The sequence below is a fragment of the Athene noctua genome, chromosome 1 (assembly GCF_965140245.1).
Source record: "Athene noctua chromosome 1, bAthNoc1.hap1.1, whole genome shotgun sequence".
In the NCBI taxonomy this organism is placed as follows: Eukaryota; Metazoa; Chordata; class Aves; order Strigiformes; family Strigidae; genus Athene; species Athene noctua.
Genome location: NC_134037.1, coordinates 30079144 through 30104692, shown reverse-complemented (window position 1 = coordinate 30104692; position 25549 = coordinate 30079144). Strand labels below are relative to the sequence as shown.

At 36.3% G+C, this 25549-nt stretch overlaps 1 protein-coding gene across 2 annotated transcripts in view; it reads left to right on the top strand.

Moving 5' to 3' along the window:
* KHDRBS2 (KH RNA binding domain containing, signal transduction associated 2) overlaps positions 1 to 25549 on the top strand; it is a 382788-nt gene that overhangs the window by 188461 nt on the left and 168778 nt on the right. For both annotated transcript variants that reach the window (XM_074922510.1, XM_074922518.1), the window contains exon 4: positions 12719 to 12865. In XM_074922510.1, the coding sequence (XP_074778611.1) occupies positions 12719 to 12865 (147 nt within the window). The remainder of the gene's footprint in view (positions 1 to 12718; positions 12866 to 25549) is intronic.

The window sequence follows — 25549 nt, the reverse complement described above, 5'->3', positions numbered from 1 at the left end:
TCCAACATTCGGACGGAAAATGTAGCACAAAGAGCTAAGTCTTTTAGGAGCTGAAGATCTGCTAAATTTCTGTGGTTCACATATTCTTGATTTAGGATTTATTTTTTATTTTACCCTCTTTTCAATTTAGGAGGGAAGGGAAGAAAGGAAAGGAAATGTGGGTTTTTTTCAGCATTTATATCAGTTGGAACATTTGAGGATGCTCATACAACAATAAAAATACCCTCATCTTTTCTCTCAAAGCTATGGAGAAAGTCTGCCATAAACAGGGCTGCTGTTCAATTTTATTTTACTTTCATCTGTACTGGTATCGAAAATGAGCAACAAGGGAGACCACAGGTGCTAAAGCACTGAAGAAGTGGAAAACAAATGCAATGCTTCATTTTCAGCCAGAGGCAGGTTACAATGTTTCCTGGGAAAAACCTTATAATAGAAAGAAATTTTGTGTCAAACTGATGGTGACATTAAACAGAATTGACTATAATTGATTAATGTAATCTGCATATTTTGTGATTATGTGAGGTATGGCTACCGTGTAATGAAAATTTTGCAACACTCAAAGCCTGTGCACAAGGTTATGTCTTCTTGCATAAATTTGAGAGCATAAAGGGGGTTGGAAGAGTGCTTTAAATTGCCAGGGATGATCTGGATGATAAAATTTAAGTGCAAAATGAATATTAATTTTAAGTGCAGTAAAATTAGCTGACTCTTTGAAGATTGCTGCTACTTAACCTTTCTAGAGTACAATGATCTGCTTTAAACTGAATTTTAAAATTATTTTGCTCTTGCAATTTTATGTTTGTTTGGTGCATTTGTGGTAGTCTGTTCTCATTTGGACACCATAAGAGTGGGAGACTGGAAGTTCTGGGGAGGGAAGCGGGAGCAGCATGCTGGGAGCTATTAGAGGAAATGCCCTCTCTGCACTTGGTCACTTACAACTTGGTCAGGCCAGTTTAGTCCCAGTGACCCTTTCAGCCAGAGGTACGCTCCTCTGAGGTGGATGCATACCTGATGTTTCCTTTGGGGCAGTACAAAGAATAGTGTGAAATTTTGAATGTTGGACTTCCCAGAGGAAAGCTCTTGACACCCTCCAGGCTACTTTCTCTGTGATACTAGGATTTTTGTGTACCTTGCCAAAGGAGTCAGTATGCCTTCTAGTAAGGATACATCTTTGTTCTTCTTAGAATACATAAATAATGTATTCTAAAAATTTGCAGTGAGGGACACTGGAGCTCCTGTTGGAGTCACAGACTTAAGTTACCCCAACCAAAAGCTATCAAAACCATCACCCCTCACCCCCAAGCCAAGTTATCTTTGGATAAACAAACTTGTCAGAACTCATTTTGACTTCCCTTTTCCTTGATGTGTGGTAGCTTCTTAAGTCACTTTCTCATGGTTCAGAGTTAATGTCAGGTCTAGACTGCACAGTCAGGAAGCTGGATGTTACCTGAATTGTCCATGGTCTGAGTACTCTGCATATTTCATGAAAATGAGCCTTCTAGTAAATTGCTATTAGAATTGCTATAATCGCTACTCATTAAAAAATTCAGGGTTTTTAGTCAGACTAATTTACAGTTTATATTGGACTAATATCCTTACAGTTTTCCATTATGAGAAATTCGAAAATGTGTTCTTCCATCTTTGCAGAGCAAATCACCATCATAACTGAGATGACCAAGAATCTATTTGCAAGCAATTTTATTTGAGTTCAGTAAATCTCTCAGACATAATCATGATATATGTAATATTGCTAAAACATACTCATCTGTTAACCAATTCCAACATTTCTGTGATAAATCGTCCAAGAACTTGCATTCTTAGTAAAATTTATTTCTCTAAATGAATATAATGTGAGTAGTTAGATTTTTTGGATTGTGGAGGGAAAAGTAATTTTGCCATTGAAAAGGGTGTTTAAATTCTTTGTCATTATGCAAAACCTAATCCTACAAGGAAAGAAAAAGCAAGTGAAATCTGCAAAGTCATGTGTGACTGTAACATGTGAGAGGAAATGTCTCATTTGCAAGATATTAATATTCTAGCTCAAGAAAAAGGATATGTTTGTGAAAAAGAGTTTGACTTACTGGTTGATTTTTCAGGTATTTGATTTATCTGTCATTTGAAATACTATTTCTAAAGATAGTGCATTTTTTCAAGTCATTTCAGGTACTGAAACATTTTGGTCTATGTAACTGCCATTAGAGATACTATGTTTGCCAGTTATTTATTAACTTCCTTTTCCTCCTTCATTCCCCAGAGTTCAGTTTGTCTCCACCAACGTGGCTTCTCTCCACCAATGTGGTTTCTGTATCTCTGCATGAGAATCAAGGGGTTATAGAAAATAGTGGTCTCTTGCTGTATTTGATAGTAGCATGCTTGAATCCATTTGCTGCTTTTATTTGCAATGTTGTACTTAATCAAGGGACAGTCTTTAGGAAATAATTATTGGCAATGCAGGAAAATGGACTTTATAATACGACTTATCAGCCCGGTCTTTAAAGTGCCAGAAACCAAACCATCCCCGTTCCTCTGCCTAGGCCAATAGGGCAGTCAGAGAGAAGTCCCTTCCCCTGTCCCAAGTGTTTAGAGGAGGACCTTTCTTGCATCACGGGTACCATTACATTTCAGGGTACAGAGTGTTAACGTGGAAACCTACTCAACAGTGGAGACTCACTAGAAAAAGCAGCGAGGAGTTAAATGGCATGATCAGTTCTTGAATTTGAAAGTGTTGATCAGAGACGCAACAACATTATCCTTCAAAGTCACGCTGCTTGGGAGGGTTGGGGGGAGGCTGCCACCGCAGGAGGTGAGGAGGTGAAGGCAGCAGTCAGTTCTGTACACATCTTGCAGCAGTCGTGATTCGTGATTCCTGAATTTGCAGCTGAAAGTGGCTGTAAATCTCTCCTCTGCAGTCTCTCAGCTCTGATTATAATGAGCAATCAGTGGCTGAAGTATTGCCTTGCTTTCTAGATGAAGCACTTGTAATACTACTTTGAGCTCATTTGAATACTAATTAGTAACAGGATCTTTTAAACAAAATGTGCAGCCTAGGGAGAAACATTATTAGAAGTGAGTTCATATTTGACACAACAGCCTTAAGTGTATACGCCTCTGTTATAGGTGTTGTTTAATAAAAAAGATACACCTAACAGATCAGCAAGCAATTACAAATATCATAGTACAAAAACATACTAGGTTGTTTCATTCTGTATGTATACAAGACATCATGCCCCACTAGATGCATTCATGTTTCCAAATAAGACAGTATAATGTAAGAATGGGGTCAGTCTGCAGCTCCTTCAAGTTACAGGACTGAAAGCTTTGGTAAGAACATAAGAACTAGTAAAACCTAAGAGGTCTTGCAAGAATTGGTTGTTTAAGGACATCCTGAACTGCAGGAACATCAAGATTGCCAAGACTTTTGTGTTCAGCCTCTCATATGGAAATATTTCCGTACTCATAATCATCCTTTTCATCTTGATTTTTTTTGGTTCTAATACTTCTTTAAATTGGGGCACCAGAATGGCCTTCAGTATTGAAGGTGGGGGAATAGTCCAGGTTTTATGATTTCATTTCTTTTCCTTTCTTAAAAATAACTAATAGAGGATGTGCTTTTAATTGATATTGGACACCAGACAAATTCTTTCTGTAGAACCGAATGCAATGCCCCCAAGATCTTTCTCCTGAAATAATGTTATCTAGAGTCTTTTATAGTGTGCACAGGTAGAGCTGTTTTTCATCACTGGAGAATTTTTATTGCTGTTCAACTCATTTTCTGGATCACTTATGAATAGTTTAACACATGTCCCCAGGTGGTTCTTGTGGGATTCATCTAGCAACTTCCCTGAAATGAACACCTATTTCCTAACTTTTGTAATGCACAACTTGATGAGCACTCCAACTGCTACCTCATTAAGGAAAAGGGCAGCAGCGCCACTTTTTTATTCAGTAGGAGTGTATTCAGAACATCCATCTTATTTAGTCCCTCACTAATTTATGAATCCCAAAGAAGCTCAAGCCTGAAATAACTGTAAGATCTCCTTCACCCTAATGTGGCGCTGCTGAGCAGACACTTGTGTGTCTGAGGAATATTACTGTGGACAACTCTGGTGTCTATACATACCAGGTATAGGAAACAACTGAACAGGAATTTAGATAGCCACAATCTGGTGTTTAGGATCAAAACCGTGCCTAAGTGAGTATTTAAGTTCTTTAGCAGCTACAAGCTAAGTTTATGCAGTTAGATCGGAGTAGCAATAGCAGTTAGGCACCAGAGTAGTGCCTGTGTGCATCAGTAGATTTGTTCTCTAGGCCAGTGTTTGGGGAAGCACCCTTCATCAAATCGGTGATTAAGCAAGTAATAGTTACCTTTAAGTGTGTACTTGGAGCTTTCATTGTGAAATTGGGTTTAGATATGAAAATAAATGAATTCCAAAAGTGAGACTTCATTTTCCTTCATAGTCAAATGTAAGTGCATGCATTATCCCTCTTCTGATTGGAAATACAAGTCTTTCATTCTACTTAGACATAAAATACCTTAGACATGGATCTTTCCCTCCAGAATTTTCTCTATGGTAGAAATACTCTTTCTACTATTTTCTCCAGGTGACCAAAACCAAAGTATTTAAAGTACTTGACTACTACTCAACTGGAGTTGACTTATATTTCAGTTTGATAGTGCATAGCAAAATAATTCATTCAGAACCTTGACAACTTCAAAACATTTCATACAAGTTCCTATACTTAAAGACAGGATGCTCTTTTCAAGTCTTGATACAAATAGTCTGTCTATTTATTCCTTGGAGAAAAAACTGTGTTCTCGTAGGACCAATAATATTAATAATAAACTTAATGACAGAGAAGAAGAAAAGAGAGGATATAGATATTTCATTTAATCTTCCTGTTTGTGTATTTTAAATGGCAAATACTATTTTTGAATCAACACAGCTATTGAGAACACTGTTTATACTTCACAGATATCAAGATGAATGTTTGCTGAATAATAAGAATTGTAGATAAAGAAATATCCTACTATTATTGTCAATGTGTAGAATTCTTAGCATAAATAATAGTTAACCTTCTTTTCAAGATGTCTGTAATTTGTCATCAGGTAGACTGCTGAATTACCTCAAACATTAAGTAGAGTTTTCCAGTGTTGATAACATTTGTATCACTTTAAGGTGATTGTTCACCTTCTTTGTCTCTAAAAAAAAGCATTAAAATTTATAAAGCCAAGATAACTTGGCTCCAAACACAGTGAAATAGAGCTAGAAAGATGTAATAGGACTAGTAAAAAGATTTCCAGAAAGTGAGAATGATAGCAGAGGAAAAGAAAGGATGTTTTCCTCCAAGCAGTGTAAACAAAGCTATGTCTGCTTTGCTTGAAGGGTCTTTTTCTCTTGTGCCACAGGCTCATTGCTTTATTTTTGACACAGTAAGCTCTTAAGGTTCTTACAATGTCATCAGCTATTGTAAAATCTCTCTAGTCCTAATTTTTTTAAATCACTAGGTAACTGTATTTATCCTTTCTAATGTGTTGATTTAGCACTTGACTGTCAGCAGCTTGGTGTAGCTGAACAAAACCCTGTGTCATAGTGAGGAGTCCTTTCTAAAGAGATGGTGTGGTTTGGGAATGTGGTCTGTGCTAGTTATTGTTGGTACTGTGCAGAGATTCATCCTCAGCAGTAGCTCTAGCAATCATAGCTCACACTGTGGCAGAGCCCACATGATTGTTTTTAAACCCAGAAATAGTCATGTGTATAATCTGGCGTTGAAATCTGCTGATTGAACTAGGGAGCACGTTGAAAGCAGCAGGTCTCATCTAGGTGTGTATTTAGGTTGGAAATTAGGCATTTGTAACTGAAAAAACAATCTCTGTATCCCAGGAGTATTTTGCAGACCTCTTCAGCAAAGGCACTAAGTAATTTATGTTTTCTTTCCACTGACATGTATCTCATTAAATATGGTGTTGCTGTCAGTTGTTGCAGGCTGCAGACTTTGTGCTAAGGCAGCAGCACAGAGTTTGGAACCTGCCAGGCTTGCTCTGGGCTGGCCTTGGTCTGCCCCCAGTTCCCTTCAAGCTTGCCTTCTTCTAGCAGCACTTGTCTAATGGCTGAGTGGTTCTTACCTATGTTGTTTTAGCTTTTGCCTGGATTTGTACTATATTTTAACTAATAGATAGCATTAATAAGTCGTTATTCTGTGTAGAGGGTGGTGCTATGGCCCTAGAATAAAACTGAAGCATATGGGAATACAGGGGTGGGGTGGAAGTGGAGGCCTTGAAAGGAAAAGCATGGGATGATAAAGAAGGCTCCAGGGCTGTGAGCAGGGACTTAGCAGCAAGGTCGGTCAGTGACTGGTCATTAAAGGAGTGCAGCCTTGGGAGCTGGGTAAAATCACTTTATGAGTAACAAAGAGAGCAAAGTAAAAGTACATAGCATGTATAAATCTTACCGTATATAGTAAATTTGGATAGGAAATGGAGTTGCAAAACGACGCAGAAAGAGTAATTTGTGTAGCTTGTTCACAAACCTAAGAATTGCCCCAAATAGTTCCTGGAGAGAGGAGGAAGATATTATCATTATCGGCACTGTATGTCTTGTAGCAAAGAACTGAAGGTGCTGCTAACTCACAGCAGTGCCCCACCCCTGCCAGCTGAAGCCATTAACCGTAGGAGCCCCCAGCGCAGTGGAAAGGTGAACATGGCACTGGGGAAATGGTCAGGCACTAGATAGTTTGTGTATATGTCATTTTACCTGCATGTAATTGGAGCTGCAAGTGTTAGTATGGTACTAGACTGCTAATAACTCTTTGATTAGACTTTTACAACTACTAAGAAAAAAAAAAAAAAAAGACAACTTTGTATAAGGTATGTTTTTGCCTGTAGTAAGAATGTGTGGGAGCTCAAACAACCTGCTCTGTAACTTGGTTGCAACAAATTGCTAATTAGCTTCTCATAAATAAAAACATGACATTTTGTGTTCTCATTAATTAAGGCAGTCTTCTTCCTGAATCTGAAGGCACCCTGAATGCAGTGGTCCCTAGTTGTAGTCATAAGTTTTAAGATGAACATAATCTTCTTAGGAAGCATCTTTAGGTATGGTAATTATGCATTTCTCGAGGATCTTCAGTTTCCTGCATTATCTTTGCAAACTTGCAATACACTGGTTATATTCATTGAACATCTTTGGCTTGTTTAGTTCTAGCAGCAGTCGTGATTCTTACCTATGCCAGTTTAGCTTTTGGTTAGATTTGTACAAGTGTCTGCTCTTATCAGTTTTCTGGCAGGTAATGGTCACAGTGGTCCCTGCTTGTAGCTTCAGTTTTGGCACGTACCACTTTAATGTGTTAACCTTTCTCTTATTTGTTTGTTTCCCAGAATTTATATTTTTTGTTCATCTGACATTTACCCCAAGCATTCAGGCTCTTTCGATAGTGATTCAATGGTTGTGTTATCATTGCATTCTTCTACTGATTGGTCTTTGTTTTCGTTCTCACCTGTCTAAACACAAATATGATCTATGTACAGCTTAGTACCTCTTTGCCATTAAGATGTTGTTGTATTTCATTGTGAAAAGCATCAGGAAATAAAGCACTCTTGAACTGAAGGACCTGTTGCCCAAGGCAGTATTGAATATATACAATCCATTTCATCAAAATAACTGAGAATTTTAATGATGCATCAAGTATAGAAAGATAATTGTTGTCACTTGTGTGTCCAGAAATTTCCTCTGTTGTAAGCCATGTTCTTTCTACATGCCTGTATTTCATTACAGGGTCTGTGTTCCTGACTGCAGGTGGTATACACTCAGTCCCTTAGCTCTGCTCTATGAGCTCTCCTCATGTACTCACCATCTCCATGTTCTTTATTCCTCTTCCTGAAGTGAAAATAACTTCTTTAGAAACAAGAGTCAAGTGATGGCTAAGCTTTTTTAGCTTCGCTCTGTACTCTGCTGAGAACTGTCCCAATCCACCTCATCTATTCCCAAATTCTTCTTTTTCTTTTGTTCTCTGTTTCTCCATTGATGCGACCTAGGACCTGAAAGCTTTTTAACCCCAAAACAGGTACCACCAAGAAATTATTCTGATTTACTTGTTATGGTATAGTTCACTTGTTACTTTTACAACAGTGTTGCAGACAACATCTTGACTTTTGCATTTATTTGGAGATTGAAAATAAATAGGTTTGCATTTGTTAAGCTGTATGCTTATTAATTTTCTTCTGTACCATTGTCCATTGATCTTATGAATAATGCCTCTGTAGCAACAGCGCAATGATTATCATCTTTGTCTAGTCTCTGTGCTATGCTTTTATTTGCAAATTCTTGCAAGATATGAAATCCACTGCAGTTCTTTTATATTGTTCCAGTACCTGTTGTTTCTTTTCATAGCTGTATTTGTTACATTATAGGAAGTTCTGTGTATTGTACTGCTGAAATTTATGACTGGGGTTACACAATTCATGCTGCAAGTTTCTCTTCTATTACTCTTGGATATTCTGTTATTTCAATTTTATGAGGAGACTTTTTATTCATCAATCTGGATTGTGTAATTTTGTTTGCTATGCAAACTCCATTTGTTCTTCCCACTTCCTTCCAGTAGTTTTATTCAAGCATTTTGGCTGATGTTCCAGCCAGAAATCAGTTCTCTATCAGCACACTTCCTTTTAAAATTGTAAGGCTGCTTTCTCATCCAGAGAAAATTCATAATTTTTCCTGGACTTTATGTTCTTATCACTCATATGCTTCACTTTTGCAGAGGTTGGTACTCCTCAAATTTCTGCTATGGTTTTATAATTCATTCTCCCTGCTTTGGTCAACTGGAAATTATAAAACAAAGCAGGTGTTTCAAAATATCTGTTTTCTTTTATGAAGGAGTGGGTCATGGAGCCATGCATCAGCTTAAGTGCAGGTGGACTTCAGTACCATGTGACAGACACTGTAAGGCAGCAGATGCAGATGAAGGAAGCCTGAAGCATGTAGTGTGAGGGGAGCTGGGTTTGTATGTGGAATGTAGTACTGTCAGTCTCGAGAGATAAATGGAATTGGCATGCAAAAGACAGTGGAAGAGGATCAGGTTTAGGGAGCAGTTGTCTCTCGAGGGTGGTGTGTGTTTCCTCTGCTGTGCTCAATCCACAGTATAGTTAAGCATCATCATCATGTAGTAAATAAAAACCGTATTATTAACCTGAGGGTCAGTACTAAGAGAGATTGCCATCACTGATACATTTACCCAGGGAATCAATTCCATTCATTTTATAAATTAGAACTGAACAGGTCCCAGATTTGTTGGGGTTTTTTCCTAAGATCCAGTGCCTAAGATTTAACCGCATTTTGATTGTTTTCAGGGTAGTTCTCTACAGCGAATCCATCAGGCTGTCAGTGCACATTGTCTTTCACTGAGATTCGGTTCATGTCTACACAAGTAGGCTTAAGCAGTTACAATTCCCGCACTAGGGCTGTGGGCGAACAACTGAGCTGCTAGGTAGACCCTGGCCAAAGCTGTGCAAGCTGAACAGGATTTGGAAAACTGGTGGACATGACATCGGAAATTGTAGAATATAAAAAGCTGTGAGAATCTGACAGAAGTTACAGACAGCACCATGGGCAATAGCTGGACCTCACACACAGGTGATTAAGGCAGAATTATATGAGAAACAAAGTTCACAGGTAATTGGACTGGTGCATTTGAGATTTTTAGGGGTGCAGAATCTTGCAAGGCCAACAGCACCCAGTTAACCTTATAAATAACACCATATAAAATAGATTTATGATCATCTCATTCATTTTGCCTTCATGTAGCAGATGCTAGAAGTCTCATAATCCGCCTCAATCCTTACCAGTACTACATGGGGTGTTTATTCATTAGCATTCTAGTTTGAATCAGAAGTGCAGTTTAGGGGAGAGTCTCCTGATCATTCCCATTGACTGGGAAATCATTACTTACAGTGAGCAGAGATCATGGGGCATGAACTGGACTGCTGTCCTATGAAACTAAACCAAAGCTGGCCTCCAGGAAGGCTCTCTTACTTCTAATGGGAACTCTGTGCAACCACTCTACAACTAGCAGGAAGCAAAACCCACTGAAGTTCTAGATGAGGGGTAGTGCTGTCATCCTAAATATAAGTAGGTGTGGATGTTGGATCCGCAACACTGACCATTTTGCTGTGCATTTGGGCTGTGCTGCTTGCTGATGAAGACTTATAAAGGTGTTGCCCAACTTCACCTGGAGATCCCATTCATCTGTACAGCACTTAGAAAGCTCTATTACCTGCCAGTAGGTATAACCTTCCATATCGACAAGAGTCTCCTCAACAGTGTGAATTATGTTTGTTGTTCAGCTGGTTAGATGCCTGATGTCTGACATACAATTAAATGTAAGGCTGCATTCAGTCCTAAAATACTCAGTCATGTTCACTGGCTTTGGGAAGCAAAGCTTGATACAGTGCTTATATGGTCTGTGACTTCTTACTCTTCATTATTTTTCCTGAAGTGATTTCAGTTTCTCTCTATCAACACACACACTTGCAATAAAAGAAGCAGTTTCCTCACATTTTACCGTGTTGTGAGAAGAGGTGTTCTGTGAAAATTCAGTCTTTAATCCTGTATGTTTCACAAGAAAAAACACCATTAGATATCCTCAGAAAGAAATTGTGAGGATCTCACAGTCCTAGCCTGCTGTTTCCAACAGCTCAATAGTGACAGAAAACATGCACTGAACCTAGGAAGAAGTTTATAAAATGATGTGTTTTAAGAATTCCTGAGTTTGTTGAGAAAATGAAAGAGAAACGTTACCGTTGTTTCTGCCACACAAGCATATACCTAACTTTCTATAAGACAGGTCTGCATTATAAAATCATGTTACTGATGTTTTAGCTATGTAAAATCCTCATCAAAATAATGAGCCAAACATTATTTTTTACTTTTTCTACATTTGAAAAAAAAAGTACTATTTTATATTTTTACAAAGTTTGTTGGTAAGTCTTTTCCTGAAAGATAACTTTTGGGGCTTTCTGTTTTGTTTTTTTTAAAGAATCGTAATAAAGCAGTATGATAGAAACTTTCAGCAGTTATTAGGATATCACTTTATATCTGTTAAATCTTAATTCTGTTGAAATATTTCATGTCAAATTATTCCAGAATCTGCAATCAATTGGTTTTTTTCCAGAAAACTGAAAAGTACTGTTACATCTCATGATAAACTGTTACATTATGCTCTGGTTCTTCTGGACATTTCAGTGAGATTTCAATGATAAACTAAAATGCCAAAGATACCTTAACTGTAAAGATAAAAATATTCTACCATCTGTGCTGCTTATTTTAATTTTTAGTTTTTAGTTGAAAACAATTATGTCAATTTTCAACTTTTAAAAATAAAATAATGGGTCACATTTATTGAGTTATGATTTCACTTCATCTGCAAAATGTTGACTTATCATGGAGTCAGATCTAGCACTCTGGAGCTAAAGAATGTAACCATCATGTATTCAGTGAAAAATCAGAAAGTCCTTGGCCTGGATCTTATACTGTAGATAAAAAGAACTAGATGCATATTGTTTGAAGCATAGCATCATGCATATACTTTTGGTGTCAAGCATTGTTGTAAATTAGGCAAGGATAAAATAAGTTAAGTTAATGCAGAATTAAGTAAGCTATGTAAATCAGAATTGTAATCTATTGTCACAGGTTTTATATCTTAGATATGTAAATGTTCATAAAGTGTTATTTTAGTATATACTATAAATCTATAACATCTTAGACAGTTTTAAGCAAATTAGTTTACTTCTTTTTCTGTGTTTATGTTTTCCATCTATAAAATGCAGATATACATACATATTTTCTTCAAAATTACAATACTCAAAATATTTTTGAAGACTGAGTTTTCAACTCATCATCTCTTCAGCATTACTTACTGCTATCTTGTGTAGTAATGACATACATTTTTCATTATGTTGTCATAGTCAGTGCCATTAACATGATCACTATTTTATATCTTTGCTTTTTATGCAGAGGTAACTACTATGAATGTGTATTACAATTTACATTCACTATCTTAAAGCCTTGTATAAGAAAGTGGATCGATGTTTCAGAACATTACCCTAACATGAAGTAGGATTATCAGGCTTATTTTATAGCTGGAAAACTGGGATCCAAAGATTGTCAAGATAAATCTATGTGAGGTGTATTACCGTCTTAGTACACTAGATTGCATAGGTACCATATATCAGAACTAGGATGGAAACTCAGACCTCGTGTCTTAAATAGAAGTGCTGGGGCATACTTCCTTTAGCAATTCTAAAATGTATAGCCTGCAGATATTCATTAAATAACTTAAAGACTTTAATTAACAATAGCATTTGTTAAAGTGCTTCAAAATGGTTAAATGGATCTTTATTTTATTTTTTTGTGAACAGCTAAGATTCAGACAGATTAATGCAGCATTGCCATTATGGATGTAATATTTCAGTATTTGCTTCTGGAGTATTTAGTATTTTTTCACTGTGCTGATTAAAATCTGTTGTAGATTATAATTATGCTAGTTTTATCATTCAAACACTCAAAATTGATTTTTAAATCTTTTAAGTGGCTTGTGCTAAACTTATTTCTCAAAGGGTTTAGAAGTCTGCTTATATTATATCCTTTTGTCATGTTCTCTATAAATGCTAAATCAATGCAAAATTAGTAGATTCCCAGTTCTAAAAAACCCCACCTTTTTTTCATAGGAGGAAGAACTGCGGAAAAGTGGAGAAGCCAAATACGCGCACTTGAGTGATGAGCTTCATGTATTAATTGAAGTGTTTGCTCCACCTGGGGAGGCGTATTCTCGTATGAGTCATGCCTTGGAAGAAATAAAAAAATTTCTCGTTCCTGTAAGTGGCTTATAACATTCTTCTGTGACTGGTTATGGTTTTGCTGCATTGAATTTGTGCCTTCTTTAAGCACCTTTAGCTCAAGGTAAAAAAAAAAAAAAAAAAAAGTTCTGTTGAACATTCATCTTTCATTCTTTCATCTCGGGGAGATGCTGAACAGGTCATTAATTGTCACGGTAAATCCCCTGATATATTTTCTAGATGCTTTATTATTTCCATTTGTCATTGTATTTTGCTTTCCTTCTTGGTTTTAGGAGGGAAGGGTGGATTACTTTTTTTTCTCATTGCAGACATTAGTCATTATTTTGTGAGTACACTTTCAAGGTTTTTAAATATTTAAGCCTGTAAAAACATTTTTCTATATGTAATGATTTATCTAGATATCTTGATAATGAAGATAATTAATTTCTTGTGGAGTAAACAACATGAGTGAAACATTCCTCAGACATTTCTGTTCAGACAGCTGTTCATGACTCATACTACACTTTAGCTATCCTCCATCAGCTAGGAGAGCACAGAAACATATTCCAAAGTTGTGAACCCTTTCAGTTCAATTTATGCTAAATATATCACTTTCTGAAATATTTACCTTTTTGTCCATTGATTTTCCATCAAACTGCTGAAATTAATTTTCTCCACATTTATACAGTTTTCCATGATATTTTCATACTTAAGATTTGTCCTAGAATTTGAGCATATGCATAATAAATACTAAGTAAAGGTTGCTTTAGAGGTTTGCTAGAAATATGTGAGTTATCATCTGAGGTCTATCCTGCGACTATTTAACACTCTAAAAATGTTCAGAATTTGCATTCCTTAAAAAAAAATATAATGGGATCTTGTTTCTATTTGTGATAAAAAAATGAAGTGCAATAACTGTTCATATCTGTCAATAATATAATGGAAAGAGTCAGTGAATACCTTTTTATTATGAGTAATATGAAGCCAAGATAAGAGATGTTCAGGTGAGGCATACACGTATTTGCGTGACAGAACTTTAATGTTTTATTTGGTGGGAGCTTCCTGGCTGGGGAAAGGGAGAATACATTACAAGTACAATATTTAAGTACATTATTTAAAATGTTCACATTTTTTAGAGCAACTAAATATTTTTTTAAGAACACAAAATAAGTAACTTAAAATTGTTAAAAGTAAAAAGCTGGATATTTGTTTTAAATAATAAAATTTACTGGCACCAAGTGAGTGCCCATAAATGAGCTACATTTTAAACAAGGTGACCTATCTTTCTGATTCTCTCTTTCCATCCCCTTATTATGCTGCCAGTTTGGGAACACTAGCTATAAAAAACTATTTCAAATTCTGGGAAATAACCGTGAGACAAAAAAGCATTTTGTTCATGAATTCTGAATCTGTGTTGAACATACAATACAAGGGACAAATTAGCTCAGTGTCATAATGTTGGCAATGTAACATGGAATGACATTTTGGCTGCAAGTTAATGGTGAAGATCTGTCAAGCCATAACACTGAAAGAAAAATTATAGTTAAGTAACACGTTCCTGAAAAGTCAGGAGTGTTACAGCTAAAAATGGTAACAGGGCTGATTATAAAGATTGCCAGTCTTTGTCCTTTGGAAAATCTGTTACCAGTTGTTTGGGACTTTGCCAGACTTTGTTTTTGTAAGAGGTTCCCGTTTAAAGTTATCTTTGTATGTCCTCTTCATTCTGAAGGAGAGCTCCTGCACTATAGCATGATGCAGTGATGATGGTACCCATTCCTGTGCCCCCTGGATTTTTAACATCCCTTAGGTATTCTGTCCAGCCTGAGAAAATGTTTTCTGGGTGAATAAGGGAGAGAGAGTGGTATATGATGAGAGTGGTGTTAAATTTGTGGCATGCTGATGTTGTAAATATTCAGCATCTGTGCAAGCGTGTATTTTGTGTGACACAATATTTATTGAAAAGGATTATATGTATTTTCCAGCACAAATGTAATAGCTACACTGGAGGAAATATAAAAACAGTTTCTTTGTTACAAGAGTTTGAACTTGGTTGGCAGTGGCAATAATCACTCCAAACAAGTAACAATTGTACTTTATGACTTGTTTGTTAGTTTTATCCCCCCTGCTTCATTTCAGATTTACAACAGTTTACAAAGCAATTATTAACTGGCTGGTTACAACATGTGTCAAGGGGTTTACACTCAAAAAGCTTGCACTAAATAATTTCGTTTTTGTTCCCTATTTACAACATCTCTTGAATTTGTTTTACGATGTTTTGTTGTTTAGAAGACCTGATTTATTGCAGCAGTGAATATTGGAATTGCATGACAGGGATGAAAGCGGTAGAATCTAACAGTATTATTTATACCAAATCAAGGATGCAATAAACTATTCAAATGAGTTTTTCACCTTGATTATGAATTTTGTTAAGTTTCAATGAAATATTGCCCTCAGAAATTACACCGATTCTGTCAGTAAGATAGAAGAATGTTTTTATACTTTATGCGTAAGTTTTAATGAGACTGAATTTTAAAACAAATGCCTAGATAACAAAATACTAGAAAAAGAGGAAAACGTAGAATCGGACTGAGGGATGGGGGGAAATGAATGTTTATTACTGAAGCAACATTTTAATGAACAAGTACTTTTGATTTAAATGTGATTACTTAATTTTCACCTTCAACCTTGCCCAAGAATAAGATCAAAATTTTTACTAGGGAAGATTTCACCTCCAAGTGAGAGGTAGTACTGCTTTTTACACCAGCTGTTGCACATGTTAACACATTTCAAAGCTGCAGGCAGCTCAGCCTCAGGTGGTGCATTGGGATCCCTCCAACAGGCATTTCAGTGAATGATTGAGCCCCCAGTGTCTGTAGCCTTTGGTAGTTCACCAACTGACACACTTAAAGTCAGGCTCCTTCATTTACTGTCTGCTGCTTCCGGTTTGCAAATGGCTTGAAGTCTGCGTGGGAGCTGCCTTCAGGAGCTGCTAACTGGTGGATAAGATTTGTTTTGCAACTGACTTTGCTAGATCTTTGTTTGTTTTTATGCAAAACTTGGGCTTGGGGAGTGGGGAGGGTGTCATATTCATTTACGAGTTAGATACCGTGCTCCATTTTATTTTGACGTTTACTCTCAATGCGATAATTTGATGATAATCAAAACATGACAGATCAAAAGATCCATGATTAAATAAATACGGTTAATACCTTGGAGTTCTGAAATAGCACTGCCTGCTCCATTTTACTTACTTATTTTTTTGTAACCTAGTAAAAATAGTAACCAAAATGTGGCTCCCTAAGTCAAGGTTTTAGGGTAAAGATCAAATTTGGAACTGATGTTAACATAATGTAAGTTATCCAGTATTACCTATGTGGAAAGCACAAACAGTAAGGATGCTTAGGAAGGGGACATGTGTTTTGAAGATTCACCTCTGTGGCCAACACAGATTCAATAAAATATGTAGGTATTTGACTGCCAAGTACTTCTGAGCCCAAACTGCCAGGGATCTAGGTGAGATGAGGAACCTAAGGCTGATGTTATGTCTCAGACTCTCTGAATGTATGCAGGGTCAGTGAACTAGAAGGGAAGATGTTTAAAATGGCCAATATGGGAGGGAAATAGTTTAGAAGCTTTTCAGACTCTGCGGATTTTAAAAGGTTCATAGCTATTAGATGCTGTGAAACTTACTTCACCACTAATGAGCAATGAAATGCTACATCATTCTTATCAGGTATGTCTATATCATTCTAATTAACATCCGAAAGTGCAAATATATTTTTCTGTACAAGCTATTATTTCCATATAGTAAGGGGCTGTACTATCTTTAGGAGCCCTGTGCTTCCTAACATATGCAAAATCTTTTTCTGATAACCATTTTTATCCATTTAAGCAGAGCATTTTTATCTGACATGATTAGTATCCCTTGGGACAAGGAGGGAAGCAGATACTCATCATTCATTTTATGTGTGAGTGCTCCATAATAGGGGGCTATTATGTGGAGAGCATGTTGCAGCTGCAGTGACACCACTGCTTTAAAAAGATTGTTTACAACTGTGCGGTCAGATGATCAGAAATTGAACCAATTACCTCTTTAAGAGCTGCTATGCAACTTATTTGCATACATTTTCCTAGCCACTTGTATCTGCTTTAGATTGAGGTACATTGACACCACTCGAGGACTGGAAATAAACACATAATTGTTTAATGCAGTCCAGTTGATGGATATTCACTTGTGATCATCTGCCTGTATATCTCTGTATTTTCTGAGGGTGTTTATCAGATCAGATCAGATTAGGAATTAGTGTGATGAGGCAGCAGATGAATGCAGGTTTTTATGTTGTTGTTGTTGTTGTGAATTTAGGCTACAAACTATTCCAGACTTTCTTGCAAATGCCTAAATTTCTTACTGAATAGTTAACTTCAATCCTTTTATCTCACCTTGCTCCATACCACTGATTAAAATAATTTTCTTACAACCCTTTAAGTAAGTGTTCCAGCATCAGCTCTTCAGTCTTCCTGGCTAAAGATGAAAAATTACTGAAGAAAAGAGCCCTTCAATGAAATAAAAAGTTACTAATTTCATGCTGGAAGTTATTCATAGCAGAAGTATGTAAGAAAAAATTGAGATCTGGGAGAAATTGAAAACAAATTTAAATACGTTTGTTTCAGTGGGAACAATTAAATAATCTTAAAGCAGAGTTAAATCCATTGAAGGTCTTGCTGTAGCTAATGCTTCAAAATAAGTTGTTTTACTTCAAACATACATTTACTGTATGTATAGTAACTCATACATACTACAGACCACAGTTACTAATGATCTGTTATGCTATGTTGTGCTGGCTATATTGTAGTTATTACAGCACACAGTAACACTTTTTTTTGTCAAAACACAGTTTTGACTGCTTTATAACAAGTATATGTAGGTATATGACAGTATTTTGCAGACTTTTTATTAGCTATCTGAATTTCTTCTGTGCTGCAATTTGAAAGCTCTATTTACATACAGTTTCACACACCATGGTTTTGTAATCTTACTTCTGTTTCTAAATAAGCTATATTATTGGGTGGGGGTGGGGGTGTGTGTGTTTCAGTCTTTTTACCCTTTTTAAAAGAACCTCAACAAGCAAAGTATTTCCCTATGACAGTGAGCAGTGGCACAGCTCCATCTCTAAAAGACACATCTTTTATACCCATCAAAGTAAATAATTTATACTTTCTGAAAAGATACTTGCAGTAATAAATAATAACTAGTGTAATTATTTAAAAACTGTGATTAGGAAATTCTTCGAGCAGCTGTTTCAGTTGTGCTGCGTTCTGTTTATGCCACCATACAACATCTCTGGCAATTTCACACACAAGCTTTATACTCAAGGAAAAAAAATTCAGAGATTCTGCCAAGGTCTAAAATGTCATAGCACTTTACCTCTTCACAGCTTTTTTTTTTTCCCTAAACATTACTTATCAAATCAAATTATTATAAATATGTTCAAACACAAGTGTACTCAGGAGAGTTATCAGAGCTTTTGGACAGTGATTCTTGACTTTTTACAGACTCTCAAGTTTTCCAATATTGGAGTTTTTCAATACAGGCCAATTGTGCAGCAGAATTTATATAGTTTAAATAATTCATTTTAAGTTTAATGAAAGTAACCTGTAAAGCATTCTCTCAAAGTGAAGGCTTGGGGGTGGAGATGTACACTAAAGTAGCCTTTTTAATTGAAAATTAAACTCCAGTATTTCTCAACTGACTGAATTTTTATGTACTTACTGATACACAGCATAGACTACCAGTTCTTTCTGCTGTGAAACTATAAAATGAATAGCAACACAAAGAGCACATAATTCCTCAAATATCTTTAAATTTGTGTTTTGATGAGTGGGTCTTCTGTTGGCATGCCAGACCAACAAGTATCTTTTGCCTAGGCTCAGGTCCCCAGATGCTTCAAGGTAGTATAGCTACTTCACAGCCTCACATGTGCTTTCAGGGTTGGTATTCCCTCTCTGAGTGGATTAAGACCTTTTTAGATATGCCAGAGACATATTTTGTCTGTGAAAACAATCTCTTGCTGATCTCTCTCTGTCACACAAAGGAATCAATATAAAACGCACCCAGCCTTACTGCCAGAGCCAGCCCTTTGTTTTGCCTTTCAGATCAACCAGAGACATTAACCTGATTGGGGCTTTTACACTGACGATTAATCTGAGCATAATGTTGAGGCATGGCTGTAGTCTAAAGAAATATTTACAACTTGCTTGGTGAGTCTGTATTCATCAGCAATTTTATAGGCTTGTCTTGCTTCTTCCCCTTGCTAGGCTGTAGGTTTTTCACTGGTGGCAGATCATCAGAAGCAATTATTTGGGTGTAGGTGGTAAAATTCATGCAGAGAAATTTGAATCCTACTGTTCCTGGTTTCTTAATAGCAGATTTGTAATAGGTAGCAAGAACTTGGCTATGGTATTGGTACAAACCCCTTCTCCTCAGAGGGACCACCAGACCCTTCTACACATCTGGCATTTTATCTAAGAGCTTTGTGTGTGAGTACAAATTCAGCCAATCATGTCATCAATAACAGTTGAAAGAAAAGGACAATACTGAGGTTATAAACATAAGACTGAAAACAAGGAGATAAGAGTTAATTATTTTGGCTCTTTCAAGGAATTGCTTTGTGGCTTAGCCAGGTTGCTTTATCTCTCTTTCACTTATTTCAACAAAATGACAATGGGATTTTTGAGGTTTAATCCATTTGTGGAGGTAGACTCAAATAAAAAAATTCCTGCTTTAATTCAAATTGAAAAGCATACTGCAGATACTACCCAGGCAGTGTGTTGGGGTTTGTTTGTGGTTTTGTTTCTTCGTTTGCTTTTTTAAGAAAAGGGAAGAGAGAAGGTTTTGGTGGCATTTTTAAACTTTTTGGGGTTTTTTTAATGTAGCAAAGGTCAGCGTAGCCAATTCTGAGGATGCCAAGTTGTGCTTGCTTAGGAAAGCATAAAAGAAAAAGGATAAATACAGAGTAATCTTATCTCTGTTGTGTTCTTTCAGCTTCCAGTAGTCAAAAATTTAATCTTTTCAAAGCTATATCCAGACCATTTTGCCTTATACCTTGTGGTAGATTTTTTTCTCTTCCCTGAGCCTGTCAAATTCTTTATTGAACCTTAGTTTTTTGGCCTCGGAAAAACATCAGGTGGCAATGAGTTTGACAGTTCAGTTATGCACTGTGTATAAAAACAAAAAAACAGAAAGCCCACTTCCTCTTGTTTGTTTTAAAGCAGCTGCTTAACACTTTATGAGTGCCCTCATCTTCCTGCATGGTTAAAAATAATGGATAATCTTACACCAGTCCTCACTCTTACATTGATCTGGATTTGTTTCTTTTCTAAATCCCATATTTTTTCTTGTACAGAAGCAGAGGTATCTCTGATTATTTGTGTGACATAACCATGACTGTCCTTTCCACATCTTTCTATGTCTTCCTTAGCTTATACTTTTTTTATTGTTGTTGGGATGGGATGTTGAGGACGGCACACTGTAGCCTCATCTCAGTAGTCAAGAAGCAGTACACTAATAAAATGGATCTTCTGTTATTTTATGGTTTAGTGCCAGCTTTTTTTCTATTCTTGCACTTGCACTGATTTGATGTTTTCCAAATGCCATTTGCCAAAAATCCAGGGCATCTTTCTTGAATGCTAATAACTAATTTAGAGCTATTTACTTTCAGTATTTTAATATTTATCAATACTTAAGTTTCATTATTTTCATGTGCATTAGTTTGCATTTATCAGTACTCAGGTTTTTTCTGCCAGTTTTATTTTTAATAATTGAGTATAATGAGATCTTTCAGCAATTCCTTGAAGTAAACTTTAGATTTTATTGCCCTGAATAACTTTAAATTAAATGCTGTCACTTCACTGTTCAGTTTTTATATAATTTATAAATATTATGAGCAAACCAGATTTTTTTAATCACTCAATAAATTCTTCCCTTCAGAAAAAAAAAAAAAAAAAAAAAAAAAGAAAGAAAGAAACCAGCCTAGCTATTCTTAATATTTTTTCTTCTATAACCAAAGAGAGATTTGTTTATCAGTAAGGTGCTCTCTCTTACCTTTTGACAACTTTTGGTGCCACTGATGAGAGTTTTGATCTCCATCCATGGAGATCATTAAAAATGGATGTCACATTTGCTCTGTGCCATGCCATATGACATTTATCCACAGAATGGAGTTCTAGAAGACCACTGACAACAGCTTGAATACTTTTAGTGTGTGCAGATATGAGAAGGTTTCAGTAAGTAAAGGATATGTATTTGGTTATCTTCCTGATGTTTTGAAATGTTTACAGTGTCTTAATGGCAAGAAATAATATGACAAAACTTCATTGGCATGAGAAATTTTTAAAATTTAAAATAAGTTCAAATATCAATTTGAAAAGAAATTATTGTTTGCTGACTATGGAAACAGCTTTCTACAGAAAAGCAATAACTTTAGTATGGATTTGGTTCAGCCTCAGTAATGAAGGGATAGCAAGAATTTAACAATCTGTATAAAAATCATGAAAAGATGCAGAAGACAAATTAATAGCAATTAAATTTATAAAATAAAAATTCCATATTTAATTGAATGGTTGTGAAGGAAATATGTGGCCAGCAATGCAATGATAATACAAATGAGTTCAAGGAACATTAGAAATAAAAGGAATCCTAAAAAATACTTCAGTCCCTGGAGATGGTAACTTTATCAATGATATTAATGATGCAGGAAAAGCATGATGTTTCCATAAATATCAGTTGTATAGCTGGAAAAATAAAGGATGGTGTAGGTGTATCTTACTGGAGTGATGCAATGCTTTGCAGTTACTAGTACAGCAATGTTAATTTTAAGAAAACCTGTTTTAAAAATAGTCAGGAAACTAGAGAAGAGGTCATAGTGTGCTGGTCTGAGAGCAGTTCTGTGAGAAGCAGAGCTAATGAAGGCTAATTTCTAATGTCTTTGTGTCTCATGTTTGGGTTTTGGGGCGTCAGGTAGGGCTTGTATTCTCTGTATGAAACTTTTATGTGCTCCAGACATTCACAACTTCATTCATTTGTGGGTTTTTTTGGTTGACCTTATGTGGGCATTTGCTCTTCAGTAAGAGCACTAATGGTATCTTCCTCACTGTTCTGGATGAGGACTTTCATGAAACTGGAAGGATTGACTGTTTTAGGACTACAGGACATCTGTCTGGTACAGCTAGAGTTGACCATTGAATCAAAAGTTAATTGGGTTGGAATGAAAAACATGGAATAGAAATGTAGCCAGTAAAAGAAAAATTTGAAGTAGCAGTGTGACTTTGTGGTGGTTATGCTGTGACCAGCCTGACACCAGTCCTTCGCCGACTAGTTGGGAAAGATTGCAACTTAAAAAAAACCTAAGAAAGGAATCTAGCCACTGCTTTAAATGTTTTTAAGGCTTGATAAAAATAAGTTTGTCAACAAATCTGATTTCATATTCAGTGAGAATGTTTGTTGATAAAATTAGTTGTGTTAGTGACACCTGATATTCCTATGAAAATGTTGCTTGTATGATATGACAGGACTCAAAACTTCTTAATAAGAAAGGTTCCCTAAGTAGGTGTGTCTGTAGCAATTTTCTTAGAGTTGGTATGTGAAACTTCTTTGTCTGTCAAACCTGGTTTGTGTATCAAATTGCGAGGATGGAGATTTGCATCTTGATATTAGAATACTTAATTTCAGCATATTTGTCTCTCAACACAGCAGGTTCCATTGGGTGAGACCTACGAAGGGGCATAGGTGGTGCAGCACTTAACCCTGTAGCAAAATCTGTAGCCATTAAGCAGGTGAGACTTCTTGTGTGAGAGTGGTGCCTCAAAGTGCATCCCTGCCAGCAGCCCACTTATGCTAACATGCAAAAAATGCTGAGAATTGGGATGCATCTTATATCCTGCCTCCCTGCTAGGTTTAGACACTTTGGAAGCATCGAGAGACATACCTCCAGATAAGGTATGCATGAAACTAGAAAAGGATTGTAATAAGGGGAATCATTCTCTGGAGCTGCCCATATCTATTGATGACAAAGGGAAATGGTGACTTAGATTAAAACAAAATGAAACTCTCATAGGTACACAAGCCTTTCTTTAAAAGATAGTTTATATGAAGCATAATCCTTCTGAAGAGTCACATGATGACACTAGAGTCACACTAAAATGACACTAGTGATCAATTTTGTCCAGAGCTGACTGGCAACCTTATGGAGAAAGAGGAGTGAGGCAGTCTGGTACTCAAAGCTGTAAATGTGAGTCAGTTGGGAATGGTGGGACAGAATCTCACTAGTGAATAGAGGCAGGAGTTCGTTCAGAGAGGAAGGCCAAGGATGGATGCAGAAGTCAACAAAAACATGCTCAAGAAGAAATACCTCATATTTCCTATTAAATTACTTGAGTTCAGTTACTATCTACCTACTTGCTTGCCATTTTCTCTTAAGTGTTTGAAAACTCTTTGATGAATGCAGTTTATTTCTACACTTCTCTACTAACCAAATACAGAAAAAAATTGGATCTCCTTTAGACATGCTAGAACAAGATGCGTGTCTGTTGGACACTAACTCAACTTCAGCATAATTTTCATGGCTGCATAACTTGTGAATGACCTGGTGAGTATCACCTTGGTTACAGCACTGTTGAAAAACAGAGTTTTTAGGACCAGATTGGAAGAAGTGAGAAATTTTTGGAAGCAAACAGTGTGACAAGCTGGGCATGGTCTGTGGCTATTTCTGATTAAGATACATACTTACATTTCTGTTTATAATGAATAATTAACACAGAGTTAGGCTGAGCAAGAAAGTACAAGGAGGAACTGAAAACAATGGAAAGTCCTTTTCAGAATTTTCCTTTTGATTTTTTCTTTGTTTTAATAAACTGTCTTAAAATTCAAAAGTAAGATATTGACCCTGGACCCTTGATTAGTGTTAAATGAATAGACATAAACTGTCTGAGAATTGTCAGTGGGACCACTGGCAGGGAAACACAGGCAGAGGATGATTTTTTCCAATCAGTGAGAGCTTCAAAAGGTTACAGAGAACTTTACAGAGAAAAAAAATATGACTTCTAGACTGACAATTAATAGCTGTTCATTTTTTTCATTATTTACTTTATGTCATTGCTACTTTTGAGGAAGTGAATAGATAATGCATTGTTTGAAACACACTATTTCTGAATCTAGTCACAAGTGCCTAGTTTGTAGGATTTCTTTAGGTGCCAAACACACATGGGCCATTGAGTTAAAACAGACAGGGAAAAACAGTCAAGAGGTGTAAAATAACAGCAGTTACAGCAGGTTCAGGAAACCAGAGCTATTATCTCAGAGGGACTAAGAAAATCCTCTCAATGTCAAAAAGGACAATTGCATATGTAACATGGTGCTAAGTTACACGGTAAACAGCTATAGTCTCTGCCCAGTCATTATCCTTAAACTGATTGGTTAAAAATCGATGAAAGGAACCAATGCTAAATTAAACAAAGATTTTGTTCTGATTTTCTTTGAGATTTCTTTTCTGCCTATATACACATCAGAAAGACAGATTGTGCCTTGGGTATTGGCTGGTCTACACTTTTCTGTGTATCCTGCTTTGAAAAGCACTTAACAGATTTACGTCAGTCTGTAAAATGAACTGCATCCAGGGTATGAGCTTACATACCAAACTGAAAGCAGGTGCAGTTAAAGACAGAGGTGATATAAAGCTCTGAAAAATATCTGTGCTACGGGAATCCTGACAGCCTGCTTCACTACTGCATCTTCAGTGTGGTACAGTGGGTGATTCATGTCATAAAGTGGTATGACTCCCTTATATACTATTGCATACCTGCATGAGAATGTGTTTTTATCATCTCCATCTGTCTCCCAAACAGTGTGAATATGTCGCAGCATGTCTACAGAGATCTCTGTTTTAATTTGGTTAATCAGGCTTCATTCAGAGCTCAACTTTTTGCATGGTCAGAAATCATATTTTCTGCTGGAATGCAAAACCCCATTTTGTTTTGTAGTGCAATCATGTATTGCAATATCACTTAAAAAAAAAAAAAAATTTGACCTGTGTCACATTTCAACCTAAACAGCCACCATCTGAGTGATATCCTTATTATGAAAATCGCAAACAAACAAAATCTGAATGTATTTTAATTTTTGCCAAACCCTAACCTGTTTTTATGTAAATGACTGTATCCAGGGGCCAGAGTCAAAGGCTATTTATACAGTATATCAATTAAATCTTGACTTGTACTTCAGCCCTTTAATCAGTTCTGAGCTAGAATTGATTTTATGAAGTTTAAGGCCAGAGGGAATGGAGAATCTACATTGAGTTTGTGTAATAATATATATAAATATATAGTGTATATATTGTGTTCCATATAATGATACATATCGCTATACTTATTAGAAAGTATATTACTATAATATAGTGTAGTCTGTTATTATAGGCAGTTAGGTTTCATCCAGCTACCCTTTTTCTGAGACCACGAGATTTATTTGGGCACCCTGTGCTTGGGTCATCCAGCTGTTCTGCACAAGTGCTCTACTACTGCCTGACACCCACAGTAGGTGAGGAGAACTGCCTCAATGAGCTGCTGAGGACTTTTATTCATGGAAAAATGAATCTTTCCAACCTGTCTGATCAGAGACCAAGAATCAGGAAGGGAGGAAGAATCCCTTTTTAATACTAAACCTGGCCGTTTTCC